Source organism: Aricia agestis, chromosome 6 (assembly GCF_905147365.1).
Source record: "Aricia agestis chromosome 6, ilAriAges1.1, whole genome shotgun sequence".
Lineage (NCBI taxonomy): Eukaryota > Metazoa > Arthropoda > Insecta > Lepidoptera > Lycaenidae > Aricia > Aricia agestis.
The window spans coordinates 19,582,602-19,606,558 of record NC_056411.1 but is presented as its reverse complement, the minus strand read 5'-3'; the positions used below and the strand labels follow the sequence as shown (position 1 = coordinate 19,606,558).

The 23,957-nt window shown below is 40.1% G+C and overlaps 1 protein-coding gene across 2 annotated transcripts; it reads left to right on the top strand.

Annotated features, from left to right (window-relative positions):
* Window positions 1-11,148: 11,148 nt before the first annotated feature.
* On the top strand, window positions 11,149-23,957 carry LOC121727670 (O-acyltransferase like protein-like). Of its 2 annotated transcripts, none has more exons than XM_042115635.1 (11): window positions 11,149-11,164; window positions 13,227-13,521; window positions 13,603-13,708; window positions 13,819-13,906; window positions 13,979-14,139; window positions 14,576-14,761; window positions 14,902-15,081; window positions 19,866-20,016; window positions 20,502-20,673; window positions 22,359-22,501; window positions 23,648-23,957. In XM_042115635.1, exons 1-11 carry the CDS (start codon window positions 11,156-11,158, stop codon window positions 23,750-23,752), a joined length of 1,596 nt encoding a protein of 531 aa, XP_041971569.1. In that variant the 5' UTR covers window positions 11,149-11,155; the 3' UTR covers window positions 23,753-23,957. The 2 variants fall into 2 exon arrangements, with proteins under 2 accessions (XP_041971569.1, XP_041971568.1); XM_042115634.1 differs by lacking the exon at window positions 11,149-11,164 and adding an exon at window positions 12,947-13,012.

Here is a 23,957-nt window from a genome sequence, read left to right as displayed (position 1 = left end):
AAAAAACATTTATCGCGGAAGGCTAGTTATATACTAATTTCACGCTGCCACCAATAAAAGCGAATAATCAGCGAAAAATGTGGATAAATCGCGGAAAATTGTTCATTGTTGTTATTTTGTAAGTTGTCGTCGAAGTAAAAACATTATTTTATTTTAATCAGGGCGAGCGAAGCGTCCTAGTATATTCCACAACCTGTATCTACACTTTACGGACAAACTATCACACCTATTGATTTCTGTGTGATCGTAGTATTTTTTATCCTACTATCCTACTAATATTATAAAGGCGAAAGTTTGTTCGGATGTATGGATGAGCCTAGGGAATGCAATCCCGCAAGATAATTTCAATCCCGGTATTTGCGGGACTGAACCATCACAATCCCGCTGGATCCCGGTATTTGCGGGATCCTGACTTTCAAAATGGGGGAGGTGTTATGTTCGTTTTCTTATGTTCAACGATTACTCCGCCGTTTGATAACCGATTTTCAAAATTTTTCTTTTGGTATGTAGGTTATCATCCCAATTTGGTAGTATATTCACAAAAGTGGTGATCTGATGAAGGACCCATAAGTAATCGAAGGAATCCACGATTCCGAGATTGGGAATATTTGCACCTTACAATACAACAGTTTCTCGTACCGCCCATATTTTCCTTTTTCAGAGCACTTTTTAACGTTTTCAACGTGTTTTCATTTTTAATTAGTAAACAGTATTTTATAGCTGATCGCACTCTGACATCCACGTGTTGCCTGAATCTGCCACACGCCGCGCCACTACAGATATCCAAGAGGCCTATTGCAATTTTAGACTTTTTTTTTTGGTGTTCAATATATTTTTTTGGTAAACAAGTTTAGGGTATCAGTGCATTTTTTGGTGGTTATTTGTTCCCATTTTTAAATACGCGTCCAGATTACAAAGAAAAATATTATTTGATGGCAGTTGGCACGTAGCTGACATCACTAATAAAAGATTTCTTCAGAAAAATGGCACATTGATAATTTCGCCATCCCTGCCCTAAAGCAAAGTTTTAACGACGCAGGCGCCGAGGAACAATATTTTATTCCCGAATGACAAATTCACGAATAGCAAAAAACTAAGCGGGCAAGTGGCATTGTGATGGCGATGTTTCATGTAAGTTATAATTTTTAACAGCCTCGTAGGTCTCTTCTGAGGGTAGTCATTTATTTTTATTGAAATAAGTACTTGTTATAAATAAAATATATTGTTATTTTTTTAATTCAAAGAGTTATGGGCGTTTTAGAGCGCTTACAGACGAACGGCACGTGTCGGCGGCACGCGTCGGCGGCAGTTGACGGCAGACGACGGCACGTGTCGGCGGCAGTCGGCGGCAGTCGGCGGCACGTGTCGGTGGCAGTCAGCGGCAGTCGACGGTCGACCTTGCAGATGTTACGTAGCGCGTAAAGGTAAAGGTCCACAGGTCGGTATCGTACGCAACGGACGTCTCGCATCAAACGGATATTTTTTTTACAGTACGTCCACTGTATCGGCAGCGTACGGATTACCGACTAGACAGTATGTTTATCTTCAAATTAGTCCAAACAAAGTTTCTAAGTCAACATTTCTGCTTTCGACTATTCCATTCACACCCACCTTGTGAGCATTTATTTACTAGGCTCTTAACCACGGGTCGGGCAGCGCCGAGTATCTCCTCCAGTCTATAAGTAAATAATAAGAAAATAAAAACAAAAGCAACTAACTCTGTTTTATAGGGTAAGCATTATAGAAATGCATACTAAAATTATAAATTCGAAAGTGTGTCTGAAGGTATGGAGATTCTTTGAGTCCCAGGAAAGGACATAGGATACTTTTTAATTATAATATAATATTAACCCTCATCCAAATAGCAGCAACTAATATTATAAAGCCGAAAGTTTGTTTGGATGTATTGATGTATGGATGTTTGAATGTTTGTTACTCTTTCACACAAAATTCAAAAACTACTAAAAGGATTTTAATGAAACGTTATGTTCGTTTTCTTATGTTCAACGATTACTCCGCCGTTTGTTAAACGATTTTCAAAATTTTTCTTTTGGTATATAGGGTATCATCCCAATTTGGTATTATATTCACAAAAGTGGTGATCTGATGATGGATCCATAAGTAATCGACGGAACTCCTCAAAATTTATAGGGAAACATGTGGTGACTTTCGTTTCGAAGGAAGTATTCTAAGCATATGCTACCAATAAGTAAGATTTTGCACCGAGGTATACCTGGTATACCGTGGTTCAGAAGGTGCTGAGAGAACTCCTGATTATTTATAGATACAAGTTTGGGAGTTTCGGCGTTGTTTTAAGAACAGAAAGCATATGCTACTATGCAAATTACATTGATCATCATCATCATCATCACTACCATATTATACCATGCATCGTCCCATGGTTATGAACTTATGACTTATGAGCCTATAATGACCCTGTTATTGGTACTTTTCATAGTCTTTTAGACCGAGACTAGAGTTTGTCAAGCGATAATTAAAAAAAATCTATACCTACATAATATTATAAACCTGAAGAGTATGTTTGCTTGAACGCGTTAATCTCAAGAACTACAGTTCCGATTTAAAAACTTATTTCAGTGTTAGATAGCGCATTTATCGCGTAAGACTGTAGGCTATATATTATCACGCTAAGACTAATACGACAGAAGAAACTCAGGAAAATGTGGGAAAAACAGGGGAAATATTAGAAATTACGAACTACTGGAGCAATTTTTATGGCAATATTTGGCACAGATATAGAGTAGACCAAGTGAAGGGAGTAGGGATATAAGCTATTTTTAATGGGAAAATGTACGGTTTCCGTAAAATTCCTAATTTACGCGGGCGAAGCCGCGCGGGACATCTAGTTATTGATAAGTATTCAGTTTTCATAATCTCGATTATATTAACACACATTCACGCGGACGAAGTTGCGGGCAACAACTTGTTATTTATATAAAGTTTTTAAACGGGCGTGGAAAAGTTAATAATTATTTGAAATACTTTGAATGGCATCGAGTTATAATTGTTGTTTATAAATAAAGTTAAGATCAGTTTAATTATTATGATTGTTCAGATCTGCTTAATCATTTTTAAAAAATGTCATTTTATTCGTGTTTTATCGAATACCGAGCAAAGCTCGGTCAAATAGCTAGTTACATTGTATTGACATTAACTGTCTGGTTTATATAGAGCGTGTGTAGGGCGCAGGCGACAGTAGCTATGTGGTGGGCGCTGATTTTGCTCGCGTGGGCCGCGGAGGGCCAAGCCAGGAGATTTTCTGGTAAGCTAATTAACGACTGGAATCTCGATGATGCCCATTGCCCACAACACCGTTGGGTCAAGATTCGTTTGACGCGCTCTAAACGTACATTTTCGAAGTATAAAGAATATTCTATGTCCATGCCCATGGACTCAAAGTATCTCCATACCAAACTTTAGTCAATATTGGTTCAGTGGTTTGGGCGTGAGGAGGAAGACACACTTTCGCGTTTAGCATATTAGTATGGATTGATCCATGCACAAAATCCAGGGCTTTGGATAATTATGCCTATGGGCTATGTGTAAGATATGGTTGCGGATACATCTCCCGTAGGGATTGCAAAAAACGGATTTTGAAAAAAATCCGGATTTTCGGTTTTTTTCATCCTCAAATCCGGATTATCCGGATAATCCGGCATTTTTGGTAATTTTTAGAATATTTTTTAATAAACAGCTTTAAATGTGAGTTATTTTCTTATTATTTCTTTACTTAACATTCATTTTAAAAGTGCAAAATAAAAAACGTCTTAAAAAATTATCATTTTTCATAAGTTAGCGATTTTCACATGGGTGTTAAAAGGAAGAGATACAGTATCTGGTACTTAAAATATTATTACCAACTTAATTAAATACCTACCTTGATTTTTTTAACTATGTATTTAAAAATGATAAATTTTAGTTAACAAGAAAATCCTAAGTAACCTCCGCTTTATCCATGACTTCGTTATTTTTGCGCCTACACCGTCAGCCGCACATCATCAAATTATGCTCCAAGATCTGCAAGCCTAGAGGTGGAACTTACAAAAAATAGGTCAAAGACACAAACAATGATCTACAGTACGAGACGTAGGGTCGAGGTAGACGAGCAAGGAATTCACTATGTCAACGAGTACCTGTACTTGGGCCAATTATAGTTCTACGAGGATCTGATGGCAAAAAGTGAGAATTGGAATTGACTCTAGCAATACCGGGGTAATTGGAATAAAACATTTTGATCCTTTTTTTCCTTATAGCGGCTGATTCTGTGTGTGAACGTGCAAATATAAAAATGTATCCAATGACGTGATCATTGGATAAATTTTTTGAAAATCTGCCATCCAAATTTGCTATCAGATCCTGGCAGACCTATAGTATCTTATGACAACAGAAAGGCAGAAAAACTGGTCCATGAAGAATGGTGACTTACCATTCTCCCTGAAGCGCAGACTTGTTGATATGTGTATTTCACTCGTCATAACCAACGATGCGCAAAATCTATCATTGGCCGATTTACGATTTACAAAACTTTCAACTCGGGGTCTGCCAAAGAGCAATAGAGCTCAAGTCTCAACAAAACAAAAAAAAAACTTAATGTGCTCCCTAACTAGAATCAGAGACGTAGGAATCAAGACGGCCAAGCTAAAGTGGCATTGGGCTGGTCACGTTGTCTGCATAAATCTAGGCTGGATATCGACTGAGTGGATATCTAAAGATAGCGCTATGCTCTGGAGGTTTTTTTTTCCTCCGAAGGCAGATCACTGTAATCCTGACGTTACGACGATCCTTGAGGATTTAAATGTGACTCCTTCATATTAGAGTACCGTCCCCAACCCAGTGCTGCTCATCAATTTAACGATGTGATTGGGATTGGTGCCACAATTTTCTTCTTTAGTAAATTAGGAGTTTTTGCTCTGTAGTAGAGGAGTAGAGTCAATAGAAGGTGAATAGGTGTGTCACAGAATCTGCAGATCGTAATGCTATTAACACCTATCCTGTAAAGGTGCTTGTTGAGCTTACGTTGTCCAGTTAGGCTTCTGGCAAGGATTCTATTTTTCCTTACTAGCCAACTCGTCAGCGGTTACGTTACCATTTACCAATGAGGAACCAAGGATTGCGAAGTTTTAAAAACGGCCGACTGGAGGCATATCAGCAGGGCTGGTAAACGGTGACGCTGGAGCAAGATAAGTGAAAGATTCGGGGGGAGCCTTTGCCCAGCAGTTGGATAGTATATTTATATTTAGGCTATTGCACAGAATAATGACTTAAAATAATAATTTAAACTTTAAATCAACATTTCGTTATATTATAAACTTACTAAATTCCTTTATTTAATTAGACATAATCACAAATCAGCATTGGTTACGTAGACAATGATAATTTATATGTCCTTATTTCTTTTAAATAAAATGAAAAATGTAAAGAAATGTAATTACAACCACCAAATAACTACACAATGGAATATTAGACATACGAAATTCCTACTTTGGTACGTGTAGACAACGCAAAATTGTGATAGCGCCTTTAAAGAAAGGTGAATTTGTATGTCAGATATTACACGACACATTTAAATTAATTTTATATTAAGTAAAAGCTTCTATTTCATAATTTTATCTACTACTAGATGTCCCGCGCGGCTTCGCCCGCGTATTTTAGGAATTTTACGGAAACCGTACATTTTCCCATAAAAATAGCTCTTATGTCCCTACTCCCTTCACTTGGTTTACTCTATATCTGTGTCAAATATTGCCATAAAAATTGCTCCAGTAGTTCGTAATTTCTAATATTTCCCCCGTTTTTCCCACATTGTCCTGAGTTTCTTCGGTTGTATTAGTCTTAGCGTGATAATATATAGTCTATAGTCTTACTCGATAAATTAGCTATCTAACACTGAAATAAGTTTTTAAATCGGACCAGTAGTTCCTGAGATTAGCGCGTTCAAGCAAACATACTCTTCAGGTTTATAATATTAAGTATAGATTTTTTTCAATTATCGCTTGACAAACTCGAGTCTCCATCTAAAAGACTATGAAAAGTACCAATAACAGGGTCATTATAGGCTCATAAGTCATAACCATGGGACGATGTATGGTATAATATGGTATTATATAATATGGTAATGATGATGATGATGATGAATGTAATTTGCATAGTAGCATATGCTTTCCGTTCTTAAAACAACGCCGAAACTCCCAAACTTGTATCTATAAAGAATCAGGAGTTCTCTCAGCTTCTTCCGAACCACGGTATACCAGGTATACCTCGGTGCAAAATCTTACTTGTTGGTATCATATGCTTAGAATACTTCTCACGAAACCGAAGTCACCACATGTTTCCATATAAATTTTGAGGAGTTCCCTCGATTACTTATGCATCTTTCATCAGATCACCACTTTTGTGAATATAATACCAAATTGGGATGATCCCCTGTATACCAAAAGAAAAATTTTGAAAATCGGTTAACAAACGGCGGAGTAATCGTTGAACATAAGAAAACGAACATAACACCTCCCCCATTTTGAAAGTCGGTTAAAATTGTAGCCAATGTGTTATTCTGATGTATAAGCTATATTATTGTAAAGTTTCATTAAAATCCGTTCAGTAGTTTTTGCGTGAAAGAGTAACAAACATCCATACATCCACACATCCACACATCCATACATCCATACATCCACACATCCACACATCCATACATCCATACATCCACACATCCACACATCCATACATCCATACATCCAAACAAACTTTCGCCTTTATAATATTAGTAGCATTCGCAAAACCGAAAATCCAGATTTTGAAATTTAAAAGTACGGATTTTGCAAAGACCCAAAAAATACGGATTTTTCGGATTTCGAAGTATCCGGATTGCAATCCCTAATCTCCCGACGCATCCGCCGATATGTAGAGGAGGCATAATACGGGACTATTCGCAGGCCGACCTGAGCGGACTTGTTTTGTGTCGTTTTGTGTCATGTTTGTACTACGAGTAGTTCGGGCATTCCGTGAATGCTGCCTCAGTCGTAGGCATTCGTCCACCGACGAATATATTATTGTAGCTTAGATTATTTTATATTACATTTTTAAAATTATAATGTTAATGGATCAAATTGTAGTTTCATGTGATAACCTACCCATCGATTCCAGAAATACTGCAAGTATTACACATTACACTACTGATCACTGATCACTGATCAGATAGTGATGAAAGTCAGTGAGATTAATAAGATGTTAAAAAAACTGTCCCAACCGGAAATGAAAAAAAAAAGCGTTAACGATGTATTAAAGTTCACACTTCCTGTGTGAACTTTACCGAACCTTTTCACTGTGCCCTTGCCCTTACGCTGAATAAAGTTCGTGCTTCCTCAATATAGATAATATACAAGGTGATCTCATGCGAACGTCATAATAATTATGACTGCTCTGTTAGGATGCGGTGCGTTGGATTGTCTGAGAAGAAGCAATGGATCTTTCCCTGGGTGATGTGCTCTCATTGGCCAATTTGTTGTGGACGGTTGAAGTTGCCTAGCCATTGGTGCTTTAATAGCAAGCCGTGAAAATATAATAAATATTACGTAATTTGTTTTGCATCGCAGCAACGTTGAAGATGGACGCAGATGTGGAAATATTCCGACGGTGTTGACCAATGTGACACATCGGGAAACTGTAAGCGGTATTTCAATATCGCGTCTTTTAAGTTTGATATTACAATAGTCTGTACAGAATTTATTTTGTCGAATTTGTGAAATTAACTGCAACTATTTAAAATGACATAAAAATACTGTGATATTGTTAATTTGTTAGAAAAAAATACAATATTGAGTTGGGCGTTTGCTAGCTCAGTCATGAACTGTGTTTACTGGATAAAAAAGTTTCCAAATCCTATTTAATGAGGCCTATAATCATGCTTGCGAAGACTAGCAACCATGTAATATTATTTGGTACTAGATGTCCCGCGCGGCTTCGCCTGCGTAAATAAGGAATATTACGCAAACCGTACATTTTCCCATACAAAATAGTTAATGCCTCTACTCCCTTCACGCGGTCTACTCTATATCTGTGTCAAATATTGCCATAAAAATTGCTCCAGTAGTGCGTGAGATAAACCCTTTCTAATATTTCCCCCGTTTTCCCACATTTTCCTGAGTTTCTTCGGTCGTATTAGAGTCGCGTGAATTATCACGCTAAGATAGAGATAATTATAGCCTATAGCCTTACTCGATGAATGAGCTATCTAACACTGAAATAATTTTTTAAATCGGACCTGTAGTTCCTGAGATAAACGCGTTCAAGCAAACATACTCTTCAGGTTTATAATATTAAGTATAGATTTTTTTTAATTATCGCTTGACAAACTCGAGTCTCACTCTATGAGACTATAAAAAGTACCAATAACAGGGTCATAGTAGCTCAGCAATCATAGGACCATGCATAGTATAATATGGTAGTGATGATGATGATGATGAATGTAATTGGCACAGTAGCATATGCTTTCCGTTCTTAAAACAACGCCGAAACTTCCAAACTTGTATCTATAAAGAATCAGGAGTTCTCTCAGCACCTTCCGAACCACGGTATACCAGATGTACCTCGTGTGCAAGATCTTTCTTGTTGGTAGCATATGCTTAGAATACTTCTCACGAAACAGAAGTCACCACACGTTTCCCTATAAATTTTGAGGAGTTCCCTCGATTACTTATGGATCTTTCATCAGATCCCCACTTTTGTGAATGTAATACCAAATTGGAATGATACCCTATATACCAAAAGAAAAATTTTGACAATCGGTTAACAAACAGCGGAGTGATCGTTGAACATAAAAAAACGAACATAACACCTCCCCCATTTTTAAAGTCGGTTAAAATTGTAGCATATGTGTTATTCTGATGTATAAGCTATATTATTATAAAGTTTCATTAAAATCCGTTCAGTAGTTTTTGCGTGAAAGAGTAACAAACATCCATACATCCAAACAAAATTTCGCCTTTATAATATTAGCAACAGAATGAGCTTCGCGTTACATACGCAGTTTGCATAATAATTAAATTATTAAATTATGAAATTCTACGTGGTTACTAAAAATGCATAATGTTATATTCCACGCCAAAGTCATATTTTACAATATTTTGGCTTTGAAAACGACGGCAGTTGACGGCACGTGTCGGCGGCAGTTGACGGCAGCCGACGACAGCCGTTGACAGTTTATGACGCTTGCAGGGGACCTACCACGACCTTTCCTAAAACGATCATGTTTCCAGACAACTTTGTTGTAAGATTACAATAACATTACCGTACTCACTTTTTAAATATAATTTTACTAAAAAACAGTAAAGAATACAAAATATTGTTAAATCCGCTGTGAAATATCAACTTTTTTTAAGATAGCTAGCTTGACGTTAATAAAAGTAATTATTGCTTATCTGTCAAACGGTGTCGCTTAGTAGAGGTGGTGGTAGGCCCCCAGTTATGACGTACCGCCTAAAGGTAAGCGGCCACAGGTCGGTATCATACGCAACGGACGTCTCGCATCAAACGGATAATTTTTTCACAGTACTTCCGCTGAATCGGCAGAGTACGGATTATCGAATAGCCTAGTAAATGAATGCTCAAAAGGGGGGCGTGGATGGAATTGTCGAAAGCAGAAATTTTGACTTAGAAACTTTGTTTGGACTAATTTGAAGATTAACATACTGTCTAGTCGGTTATCCGTACGCTGCCGATACAGTGGACGTACTGTGAAAAAATTATCCGTTTGATGCGAGACGTGCGTTACGTACGATACCGACCTGTGGACCTTTACCTTTACACGTTACGTCACAACTGCAAGCGTGATAAACTGTCGACGGCTGCCGTCGACTGCCGCCGACTGCCGCCGACACGTGCCGCCGACTGCCGTCGACTGCCGCCGATACGTGCCGTCGTCTGCCGTCGACGCGTGCCGCCGACACGTGCCGTTCGTCTGTAAGCGCTCTTATAGTTTATATGGTGAAGGATTGCAACGAGCCAATATTATTTTGAAATTATGCTTTTATCCAATGATATTCTACTTATACAGATATGTTACGTCCATACTATTTTCCGGCTTAAATCTCTTCCGAACAATTTTCAAATTCAAAATTGCAAACATTGACAAATTTGACAGATAAGTGAAACAAAAGATATGAAAAACCATTTACATAAAAGAGATAGTTCTATTTTTAAACGTCGAATCGTATCGCTGTCTCTTTCTTCACCTGAGCTATGACGAAACTTCGATTTTTTCCAGATTGTTCGAAAAAATAATTGAAAATGTAAAATATAATCGAGGTATTTATTGCAATCAAGACATGTGGTAAGAGATTCCATGTATTTTGTTTACTTTCGAGTCATAATTGGTACATTTCCGAAACACGCACGACATCATATTCAATTTATTTAGGTAAGACAAGACGCGGCACGTTCGTGACTGCGCTCGATGCAGACTAAACAACAGACGGCCCAATTGGGCCGTATTTGAATCTTCACAACACGCGTGGTAGTAACATATCTGCTTTGAGTTTTTCATCATTGCTTTTATCATACATTTTTTTAGCAAATAAAACACACACACTACAACACGCACACCTAGGAAAAATGACAGATTTTTGAGTGTCAAGCCTATAATATACTCTTTTATTTATGGTTGAAGTCTGTTGACAACAAGATGACATATTGAAAATGGGTTATATTTTTTTTTATTGAATCGATACTATTAGACAATGCTTACACGGCCAGTCTGAGATCCGCTGAGTCCCAGAGACAAGAGTTGAAAAAAATATAATATAAAAGATAATATTTTTTTACAAAATATAGGTAGTAGTCCTAACGCCGTTGAAGCTAAGGTCGAATTTCGACCATTGGGCGATCTCTAGTTAAAATAATTATTACTATCCACGCTGCGCTGTTGCCTGTTGACTAGCTGTTCGCAAAACCTGAAACCGGCATTTAGTCCTTATAATTTATTACATCGGTCTGATTTCCAGAGCGAGATGTTTACAAACTACCTGAGCTGTATCAGATCGATGACTATGACCGCTGTATCTCCCGGCCCGGAGCTCTGTACTGTGTGGGCACGTTCCGTCTGACTGCGGACCGGGAGGCGCCGTCCTACCGCTACTACCGCATGATCGAGGTAATTATACATAATACAAGTTCTAAACTGCCGGAGCTGTATCAGATCGATGACTATGACCGGCCCGGAGCTCTGTACTGTGTGGGCACGTTCCGTCTGACTGCGGGCCGGCAGGCGCCGTCCTACCGCTACTACCGCATGATCGAGGTAATTATACATAATACAAGTTCTAAACTGCCGGAGCTGTATCAGATCGATGACTATGACCGGCCCGGAGCTCTGTACTGTGTGGGCACGTTCCGTCTGACTGCGGACCGGCAGGCACCGTCCTACCGCTATTACCGCATGATCGAGGTAATTATACATAATACAAGTTCTAAACTGCCGGAGCTGTATCAGATCGATGACTATGACCGGCCCGGAGCTCTGTACTGTGTGGGCACGTTCCGTCTGACTGCGGACCGGCAGGCGCCGTCCTACCGCTACTACCGCATGATCGAGGTAATTATACATAATACAAGTTCTAAACTGCCGGAGCTGTATCAGATCGATGACTATGACCGCTGTCTCTCCCGGCCCGGAGCTCTGTACTGTGTGGGCACGTTCCGTCTGACTGCGGACCGGCAGGCGCCGTCCTACCGCTACTACCGCATGATCGAGGTAATTATACATAATACAAGTTCTAAACTGCCGGAGCTGTATCAGATCGATGACTATGACCGCTGTCTCTCCCGGCCCGGAGCTCTGTACTGTGTGGGCACGTTCCGTCTGACTGCGGACCGGGAGGCGCCGTCCTACCGCTACTACCGCATGATCGAGGTAATTATACATAATACAAGTTCTAAACTGCCGGAGCTGTATCAGATCGATGACTATGACCGGCCCGGAGCTCTGTACTGTGTGGGCACGTTCCGTCTGACTGCGGACCGGCAGGCACCGTCCTACCGCTATTACCGCATGATCGAGGTAATTATACATAATACAAGTTCTAAACTGCCGGAGCTGTATCAGATCGATGACTATGACCGGCCCGGAGCTCTGTACTGTGTGGGCACGTTCCGTCTGACTGCGGGCCGGCAGGCGCCGTCCTACCGCTACTACCGCATGATCGAGGTAATTATACATAATACAAGTTCTAAACTGCCGGAGCTGTATCAGATCGATGACTATGACCGCTGTCTCTCCCGGCCCGGAGCTCTGTACTGTGTGGGCACGTTCCGTCTGACTGCGGACCGGCAGGCGCCGTCCTACCGCTACTACCGCATGATCGAGGTAATTATACATAATACAAGTTCTAAACTGCCGGAGCTGTATCAGATCGATGACTATGACCGCTGTCTCTCCCGGCCCGGAGCTCTGTACTGTGTGGGCACGTTCCGTCTGACTGCGGACCGGCAGGCGCCGTCCTACCGCTACTACCGCATGATCGAGGTAATTATACATAATACAAGTTCTAAGCTGCCGGAGCTGTATCAGATCGATGACTATGACCGCTGTCTCTCCCGGCCCGGAGCTCTGTACTGTGTGGGCACGTTCCGTCTGACTGCGGACCGGCAGGCGCCGTCCTACCGCTATTACCGCATGATCGAGGTAATTATACATAATACAAGTTCTAAGCTGCCGGAGCTGTATCAGATCGATGACTATGACCGCTGTCTCTCCCGGCCCGGAGCTCTGTACTGTGTGGGCACGTTCCGTCTGACTGCGGACCGGCAGGCGTCGTCCTACCGCTATTACCGCATGATCGAGGTAATTATACATAATACAAGTTCTAAGCTGCCGGAGCTGTATCAGATCGATGACTATGACCGCTGTGTCTCCCGGCCCGGAGCTCTGTACTGTGTGGGCACGTTCCGTCTGACTGCGGACCGGCAGGCGCCGTCCTACCGCTATTACCGCATGATCGAGGTAATTATACATAATACAAGTTCTAAGCTGCCGGAGCTGTATCAGATCGATGACTATGACCGCTGTCTCTCCCGGCCCGGAGCTCTGTACTGTGTGGGCACGTTCCGTCTGACTGCGGACCGGCAGGCACCGTCCTACCGCTACTGCCATTTGACCTCTGACTGCAGTCTCTACTTGTGAACTGTCTGGCTAAGGATTATTAACATTTTTCCAGAATTACTCATCCAATCCACACCACTTCAACCGCACGCTACTGCATCGCAGCTACTGCGTCAGCAGCCGCTGCTCCTCCACCAGCTCCAACGCCACTCAACGCTTCCTCAGCTGCGTGAGAGAGTATGAGAAGGACCTGGGAATGGAGATCTCTCTCCAGTCTCACCACTGCGACAGAGGCAAAACTGCAGCGGGAACCACGTACAACGATAAAGTATTCATCTGGGTCTTTCTACTTCTTTTAGCACTGAATATGCTTGGAACTCTGTATGATGTTGTTACGGAGGGGGAAAATAGTGAGTCATCTTATATTCAATTTGTGTAGCAAATTGCCTCTCTTCTAGACTCTTGAATTACATTTTGAATATTTTCTTCAGAGTTGCTATTGGCGTGGTCCATACGGTCAAACTGGCAGGAAATAACTTTTGCGCGTGAAGTCGTGAGCTCTCAGCGAATGAAGCTAGCACCTATACAAGGATTGAGGTAATATTCTGCGATTACTTAAGTCTCTTTAATCTTAATACCCAAGATTCTCGTGGAATAGGTGGAGTGTTGTGATGAGTTGTTTCACATCAGTATTTTTTTGGTTTCAGGATGATCATGATGATTTTAGTCATCATCGTTCACGCGTTCATAACCTCTCACCATATGTTTATATCCAACCCTGATTATATTGAAAAGGTAGAAACAAAACTAAGGACTTAGACTCAGTATACCGTATATATACTTGTCTAAATTAAAATCTATTTTCAGCTGGAATATCAACCCTCAATGATATTTGCCAAAAACGGCGCTCCAATAGTTCAGACGTTCGTTGTGCTGTCAACGTTCTTCATGGCCTACAGTATTCTATCCAAAAATAAGGACCTGAGTTACGGAAGTCTCCCTAAAAACACACTGCGCAGAATGGCGAGGTGAGGATTTTGTTTTTCAAAATTAGCTTATTAGCTATGTCCACACTGTGCACTTTCATCTTCAATTTTCGTCATCAACAACTCTACACATTAGTCAAAATCGGTGGCTTGGCCATTTTGTTATTCGTCAGGGCTTTGAACTTAATATACCGTAACTAATGAAAAATGGCCAGGCCACCGATTTTGACTAATGTGTAGAGGTTTTAGATTCTTCTCGTGCGGCTGACACATTATATTATTATGAAATATTTTGCCCCGCTTTAGTGTAAAATTAAGGTTTTTAGATGTAGGGCTGAGTATGTAAGGTTAGAAACTTGGCTCTACATAAGATCTCAGTACTTTTTGACACAACGAACTATAAATGTTCTCATCTTGGCAACATTTGTAAGTACATGAAAAAGTTTTTGGTAGGATAAACTTTGTCTGACATTGGCAGAATACTACCAGTTCATCTTGTGGTGGTGGGGTTCGCGGCGACGTGGTGGCGCTACACCGGCGACGGGCCGCTGTGGCCGAACCTGGTGCTGCAGGAGAGCGACGTCTGCCGCCGCAAGTTCCTCTGGCACGCGCTGTTCCTGCACAACCTCGTCGACAACGACAACCACTGCTTGGTTCAAACCTGGTCAGTACATTATTTGAGTTTCTTATTCTTTAGCTTAGTTTTTTTTTTACTTTTTTCGTAAACTAGAATCAACTTATCTTCAGGAAAGTATTCCCTTATTTCTAGACAGCTAAAAAATTGTTTGAATGTCTTTGTTCTAGGTTTCTGGCTGTGGATTTTCAATTGCACATCGTAGCATCTCTCATCTTGATTACCCTGTCGAAGATTACATGGCGACCGGTGCCTACGTTGAGTGCCATGTGCCTTCTAGCATGTCTCGTAAACGGAATACTTATCTACTATAATCAGTGGGAGTCGTTCCTCGCAATAATTTTGCCAAAGTAAGTAGCGCCGATTTTATCCACTTCATGCGTGAAAGTATAATAAGTATTTAAGTGATATACTGTGAAATTTTTTATAAATCTGTGGGAATATGCGTGGCCGCCATAAAGGAAGATCTTCCGACCGAGCGAGGTGGTATGCCCGGTCAGGCCGAAGCCCACGTGATACAATTCAGCTGTCATAATTATATATACTGACGCGCTCAGAAAACTTCGATAGCGCGATGCAGGAATGTTTGGCGAATTGTGGGTACCGCCACATCACTCCCCCCCGAAGACCGGAGCTCGAATATTGAAGTCTTGTCGCTTGAGGCACTAGTGCCAGTGAGTTCCAGCGAGTCGGAACTGTTGCAGTGAGTCCCAGTGAGTCGGAACTGTAAGCTGCTGCACGGGATCCAGTGAGTCGGATAGCTGCCGTGCGGGGCCGATGCTACGTGCTGACCAGGAGAGATGTGCTCTGCTTGCTGACCGGTCGGTGTAGTGAGAAAGTCTGATGATGCTGATGCGGGGTCGCCCAGGCCGCGGTACATTGCGGCTAGTGGAAGAGGTACCCGATGAGGCGATGCTGGCTGGCGCGGTGCGGAGGGGCGGGGGAGTGATGATGATGAAGGAGGCGTGTTCTGTCGAGGGTCACCAATGTGGGAATATGCGTGGCCGCCACAAAGGAAGATCTTCCGACCGAGCGAGGTGGTATGCCCGGTCAGGCCGAAGCCCACGTGATACAATTCAGCTGTCATATATATACTGACTAGGGAATGCAAATCTCGCGAGATTGGGGCTCAAGCGAGATCCCGCGAGTTTATGAATACAATACCGCGAGATCTCGCCAATTTCGACATCTCGCGAGATTAGCAGTTTGGTGGGTTTTTTTGCAAATAATCACAATAATTGAATAAATTACAAAAAAACCGGCCAAGTGCGAGTCGGACTCGCGCACCGAGGGTTCCGTACAAACCTGCAAGGTTTACAAAGTTCGTTCATTACGACAATCGAGTCATAACTATGGTATTTTTATTGCAAAATGAAATTCATAACATTACAATGGGGAAAGATGGAGGAGCATAAATTTAAGACAAAGATCTCTTTATCGTTTAAGTAATCCTTTATTTTATATTAACACATATGTCATTGAATTTAATTATAAGTATAACACTTTAAGCAGTTAGGACGCATTTAGATTATACAGCTACATTCACCAAAACATCGGGATTGAATGACGATGAGTGAGGTCGTCTTTGCCGTTTGAAAAATGTTGCCCTCCCCATACATACTCGTAGTATAATAACTCGCGGTCATTGCTGTAACTACAATTATGTTTACAATCACAATTTTTTTGGTGGTATAACTACTTAAAATTTTAAGCTTTTCGGAATTTTTCTGTTACCTGTGCTGTAAGCTATTGCTTCTTACCAAATTTCGAGATTCTATGTCAACGGGAAGTGGTCTTTAGGTTTTAATTCCCTTGCGTGTAGTTGCGAGTTTCAAAATATGCGGTATCAATGGTTGTACTTTTGCGTTTTGCGTTTTTGCGTTGACTTAGAATTTTTTTTTTTTCACGGGTTAAAGGCAATTAGATCTAAGTATTTGATATGAATTTCAACTTGATAGCTCTACGCGTTCATGAGGAAAAAAGTAATAAGTTTATATTTATTAAAAAATATATATTTTGTAATGTAACTAAAAATTTAAGGTTTTCGGAATTTTTCCTTTATGTGTGCTATAAAACGTTGCTTCATGCCAAATTTCAAGATTCTAGGTCGACTGGAAGTACCCTTTAGGTTTTGATTCCCTTGCGAGTACTTGCGAGTTTCAAAATATGCAGCTTAAATTGCTGTTTCTTTTGATTGCGTTGACATAGAAGTTTGATTTTGTTACAGCTTAAAGGTATTATAGACCTGAGTATTTGGTATGAATTTCAATTTAATACCTCTACGCGTTTATGAGGAAATGGGTAGTAAGTTTAAAATTATTAAAAAAAAATATATTATGTGATGTAACTAAAAATTTATGGTTTTCGTAATTTTTCCTTTATCTATGCTATAAGACGTTGCTTCGTACCAAATTTCAAGATTCTGAGTTCACGGGAAGCACCCTGTAGGTTTTGATTCCCTTGCAAGTGTCGAAAATTTGCGGCATAAACGGCTGTATCTTTTGATTGCGTTGGCTTAGAAGTTTGATTTTTTCACAGCTTCAAGGGACAGTAGACCTGAGTAATTGATATAAATTTCAGCTTCATACCTCCACGCGTTCCTGAGAAAAAGGGTCTTGACAGACGGACGGACGGACAGACGGACAACAAAGTGATCCTATAAGGGTTCCGTTTTTTCCTTTTGAGGTACGGAACCCTAAAAAAGTAATATATATTATAAGTATTATAAGTAGAGATGTGCCGACTAGTCGCCGACTAGTCGGTAAAGCCGACTATCCGGCCACTTTTGTAGTCGGCGACGACTAGTCGGCGAATAGTCGGCAAAAAGCGCCGACTATCAGGCTTTTTATTATTTTACTATTATTTATATTACATTTAAGAAAAACCTTGATTATTTTGAAATTAAGTGAATTGTTCTTGAAATTACTTGCTTGTAAATAAATATCTGTGACATTTTTAAATAACAACATAATAATATCTTCTTCATTCTAAACATTATAATAAAAAAATACGTGTGGCACTCGGAGACTGCCGTGGTAAAGCTATTGCATAGCTTTACCGCTTTATATCATGACGTCAATATAACCAAAACACGATCCGACACGTTCGCAGGCTGTGTATGCGATTTACCCGCGAATCAGCAGTAAACAAAGCGTTACGAAAACATCTGAAACCATGGTCGGTTGGCCGACTAGTCGGCCGATTAGTCGGCTTCTTTGCAACCGACTAATCGGCTAGTCGGCTAGTTGGCCAAAGTCATGATCGGAACATCTCTAATTATAAGATTATCATTAATTTTCACGATTTTTTTCAATATAATTTTATGCATCAAACATTGTTTGACGTATTTGTTTTAAATAATTTTTAAGTAGTAAAGTTTGACATAAGTACGTACGAGTATCTAATATCGATCAAATAACAAATGTAAGAAACAACCAGTCTTCTCTTCTAATGTGCGCTTTTATAATTTTGGACGTGGCGGTAATATCGTGGACGTCCGCGGTAAAACGGTAACATAGGGAAGTACAATGTATGGAAATATATTATGAAGACGTTTTTAAATTTCCGTCGACGATAACTTTTAAACGTGCACGTTAGAGGACATCACGACATAATATACACTTCTGAACCGCACAAAACGTCCGCGGTGCGTAAAATCAAAAGGGCATTGAACGTACCCAACGTTTTATCGTGACAGACGGCGTCCACGATAACGTGACGTCCAGAATTATAAAAGCGCACACTATCAAACACAAATCTTTTAGTAATAAAACAGTTCTTTTGTAACTAACAAAACAACGAGACGTCAAAATTCAGGACCTAGTTGAAAATCACAGTGCACAGTTGCTTAGGTCAGCTCCTCTTTGTTTTTACTCCGTGATCGCAACTCCGTCCGTGTCAGTCCGCGCTTCGAATAGACGTTTTATGCTCAAGTGAAATCTCGTCAAACTCGCGAGATCTCGCCTGTTTTTCGTCCGAGATCAATCTCGCTAAAAAAGGCCGAGATCTCGCGAGAACGAGATTGCATTCCCTAATACTGACGCGCTCAGAAAACTTCGATAGCGCGATGCAGGAATGTTAGGCTAATTGTGGGTACTGCCACAAATCATCTGTCAGACATCTCAGTTGCTACTAGTTTAGCGTCATTTTGCATTTTAATATTTTCAAAATTTGTTATGTATGTATTCTGCAAAAGTAGGTATCATTTTTAGGGTTCCGTAGCCAAATGGCAAAAAACGGAACCCTTATAGATTCGTCATGTCTGTCTGTCTGTCTGTCTGTCCGTCCGTATGTCACAGCCACTTTTCTCCGAAACTATAAGAGCTATACTATTGAAACTTGGTAAGTAGATGTAGTCTGTGAACCGCATTAAGATTTTGATACAATAACCTCCTCGTTTTTTGGAAGTCGGTTAAAAATGGAAAAATTATTAAAAACTTTAGGGGTAGGTAGGTACAACTGAAACAAAAAAAAATTCATATAATCTATACGTGTATCTATAGATTAGGTAGGATATTTTAGGTTAGGTCTCCAAAAATCATAATATTGAGGTTTCTAATATAATTTTTTTCTAACCTGAACAGTTTGCAAGAGAGACTCTCCCAAAGTGGTATAAGTAGAGGCATGATAATTCTAAAAAAAAATTATGATATACATTACTATAAAAACTATCAACGAAAATTGGTTTGAACGAGATCTAGCTAGTAGTTTTTTTATACGTCATAAATAGTACCTAAACCTTAATTTAACTTTCATTAAATCAACTGAAATATAAAAAATAATTCGAAAACCTTTTAATTCCATAGAAATAAACCTTATTGCTGCTGCGGAACCCTTCATGGGCGAGTCCAACTCGCACTTGACCGGTTTTTTTATTCTTGTCTCCTACATTCTCCGTCAACAACTTCCATACTAATATTATAAATACGAAAGTGTGTCTCTCTGTCTGTTACCTCCTCACGCTTAAACCGATAAGCCGAATAGCCGATTTTGATGAAATTTGGGTATGTAGATACTAGGAGTCCCGGGAAAGAAAATAGTTTTTGTTGCAGAAGAGTGTACGATTCTCGGGCGACAAACGAATTTTGGCGCAACGGACTCGCAGGCGTCATCAGCTAGTGTTTAATAATTCCAGGAACAATCGCGTGACCTTCACCAATTCAGCGTCGTTCCGCGACTACTACCAGACCCCGTGGGGCAGCCTGCCCGCCTGTCTGATGGGACTCATCCTGGCGCACGTCTACAATCACCTCAGAAAACATAACATCAACCTCAACAATAATAGGGTATGTGTACATCTATTTTGTTTAGAAAAGTTGTTCAACGTTTGGTTTGGTCGTTACATAGCTCTTACATTGAATTTGTTATTTACTTTAGGCTTAGTAAGTTAAGAAACTGGTAAAAGTCATAATAATATTATGATGGATGCTAAGTTAAGTATCTAGGAACTTTACAAAAGTATTTATCAACGCTTAGCTATTATAGGTAACCATGAAAACAACGAATTGGCTCAATATTTTCTAAAACTATCCTTTTACCATATCTATTCTTTTGATTTTTAATAAATCGATTCGCCTGGCATAATATGCTGCTTCAGCTGTAGACTGCCAATTTGCTCATTTTTATTATATTTGTTTAAGTATATATTTTACGTAATTTGTTTTTATTATTCGTAGGTAATTTACTTCGAAATTCAGAGGTAATTTACCTCTGGCAGGGCAGGGTCTTTATCCCAACGATATAAGTTACTTCTTACTATAATTATATACAGGTGTTCACGTGGTTATATCACGTGATGCTGCCGCTAGTGGTGGCGTGGGCGGTGGCCGACGCCGTCCACTTCGGCCGGTCCTCGGTGCTCACCACCAACGCGTACATAGAGCGGCCCGTCTACGCCTTCCTGTCTTGTGTCCTTATACTAGGCATCATCATCAACGCTGAGAGTAAGTAGATTAAACTTGGAATTAAATTTTAACAACACGCGATCTTGTAACAAAAATAAGTTCATAGGCGTATTATTTATTAAGTAAGTGTTTAACGTACACCTTCCTTAATTTTCAACAACCCTTCAAATAAAAGGAGAAGAATCTATATAATATATATTATTAATACGTGAGCCAAAAACTTTGTATCCCTTTTGATGAAGAATGGGGAAACGTAGGTGAATAAAATTTTGCACGGTTATAGTTTATATGGTGAAGGAGTGCATCGAGCTAATATTATTTTGAAATTATGCTTTTATCATACATTTTTTTAACAAATAAAACATTACACACACTACAATACACACACTAGGAAAAATGACAGATTTTTGAGTGATAAGCCTATACATACGAATTATACTCTTTCGTTTATGCTTCGTTTGGTGAGTGAAAGGGTCTCACTCACCGAACCCTACATCCCTCATCCCCTCACCCATTCCCTCAACACACCCCTTAAAGCGGCAAGGCATCTGTAGCGCCCCTGGTGCTGCAGACGTCGCATAGGCATTATGGTAACCATTTTACATGGTATACCATACTCTTGTTTGCCAGCTTAGTTATATGTATAAAAAACATCATGAATAATCGGGAATGAGCTCACTTTTCCAGAGTGAGGGTGGAAAAATAATCGGCCAAGTGCGAGTCGGACTCGCGCACGAATGGTTCCGTATCAATAGCAAAAATAGGCCAAAAAATTACTTTTTTGTATGGGAGCCCCCCTTAATTTTTTATTTTATTTAAATATTATTCATAATTATTAAAGTACATATCTAATTAAGGTTTTTGTGAAAATTTCAAGTGCCTACCTGTTGTCATCATTGATACCGAGCAAAAAATGTTTGAAAAATCACGTTTGTTGTATGGGAGCCCCCCTAAAAAACTTTTTTAATTTTCACTTTTCCTGAGCGTGTAATAGAGAATTTGGAAAAACTGTATATAATCTAATTCATAGAGAATTTAATAAGCTTTAATTTCGTCATAGAATAAAATTAATTGGCGAAAAACCAAAAATTGAGACCTTTGTGTCGTAGCATTTGTATTTTTTTTTGTTATGCGCCTTCAAAGTTGGATATTCAAGTCGAATTTTTTTTCAATTAAATTTCTTAATATTTGTATACAATTCGATAACTTCTGCAATTAAAAGCAACTTTTGTTATGAAACCACTTTCATAAACGCAATATTTAATATACCTGTCGAACAAAGTTGTCTCCCGATGCGTACAAACTACGAAAGACTGACGTCATACTTTCGTAGCACTTTGTATGGAGCGTTTCGGGCAGGTCTTTTTTATGAGGTATTTGAATTGTCATATCTTGGTGAATTTTTAAGCTATCAGAGTCATTCTTTCAACGATGTTTCTATTTTTTAAGTGTCTTTTAATTACCGATAAGAAAAAAAATAGTCATCATGCCTATTCTTAGTTAAGAAGCTAAAAGAGGTCTGCGAAAAAAAATCATAAGTGCCTAAAATATAATGATTTAATCACATTTCCAATAGGTATACCGCAGGTTGTTTGTAGGTAGGCGTATATCCACACATTTTTGCGAATTCTCCTCTCTCTCCATATTTATATGAGTAGTATTTCGGTGCATTATGAATACGGTTGTATAAATTGCAATGCTACAATATGTCAATGCGTGTTTAGGTATGGTGTCTCGGTTGCTGGCGTGGCGCGGCTGGCACCTGCTGGCCAGCCTCAACCTGAGCGTGCTGGTGCTTCACTGGTGCGTCAACAAGACCCTAGTCGCCAACCGGCGCAGTCTCATGGAGTTCAGCATACGAAAGTCGGTAAGCACTTGACAATCGCACTGAATTCTTAAATTGACTACGAAGCTGAAAAGAAGGGAAAGGCCTTAGAAAGTCTATTACCATCAGCGTTGCCAGATTTTTTTTGTGCCAAGTCGGGACTTTGGAACATTTTGAGTGAAAAAGCGAGATTCTTCAGTCAAAAGCGGGACAAAGTAAAAAGGTATAAAATCAAAAGTGTTTTAATGTTTCTCTTTTTATTTGCGTTAAAATAACGTTTACGTGACAATAGGTAGCTAAAGTAGCCAAAGAAAATCCACCCCTCTACCTCCCATACTCTTATCTTCATTACGCACCTTTCTTTCTCAGCAGTCAGCACGCTGCACGTACGTTCGGATTTTCCCCGAAAAGCGGGACTGAGCCTGTCCCGCGCGGGACATTTAATTTTGATGAAAAAATCGGGACGTCCCGCCGAAATCGGGACGTCTGGCAACGCTTATTACCATCAATGAAATTGATTTATTGGCATATCTAATTATCTATGTATCTTGGATGGGTTATATCAGGTCAGACAGCTGACTGCTGGGTTCGCCATAGCCCATACCCGATATGTAGGTCCGCCATCTACTTATAAATCTGGCCCTTCAACCAAGACGTTTTCTTCTATGGAATTGTCACTACACGAATCGAACGACTACTTTGTACTATCGAAAACTTAAGACTTAAAAGTTATGTCAATTTCAGACATTTTTATCTGCGACTCTATAAAGAAAATGACTTGGTTAAAGGGCCAATTTCTCTAAAAATATACTGTATCAGTGCTTGCGGTACTGTTGTAGACCGCCTAAGTAACTATAATAATAATAATATCTATGGACGTTTCACACCACGTTAGTCTGGCCCCGTGGTAAGTACCTGAAGGACTTGTGTTACGGGTACCAGACAACGGAAATATATTTAATACTTTTATAATATACATATTTAAGATTTTTATTACTTATAATATATGATACACATATTTAATACGCCATGACCCAGGAACTTTGAAAACTGTTTGTTCTATCGGCGGGATTCGAACCCGTGACCCCCGGCTTGAGCTACCAACAGCCCACCAACTGAGCCACAGAGGTCGTACAAACTAATTCTAAAGCGTCAATATTTTTTTAATTGATTTGAATTTCATTTAAGGCGATGGAGATATGCGCGACGGTGTTCTTCTCGTACGTGCTGGCGCTGCCCCTGACGCTGCTGGTGGAGTGGCCCGTGATGAGGACCATCTCCCTGCTGGTGTAGCTCCAACCCGCACTGAAAAGACTCACAGCCTGTTCCGCGATCATACCAAGTATCAGATTCTATGCATATTTCGTCTCCTGAAGAGGACCGAGCGAGCAAGTACTGTGGGGCCTACGAAAGGGACGCGGTGCTCGTCGCGGCGAAACGAAGCCGCCACGAAGAGCTCGTGTTCCACTGGGGCCGGGTATATTGGCGACTGGCTGGA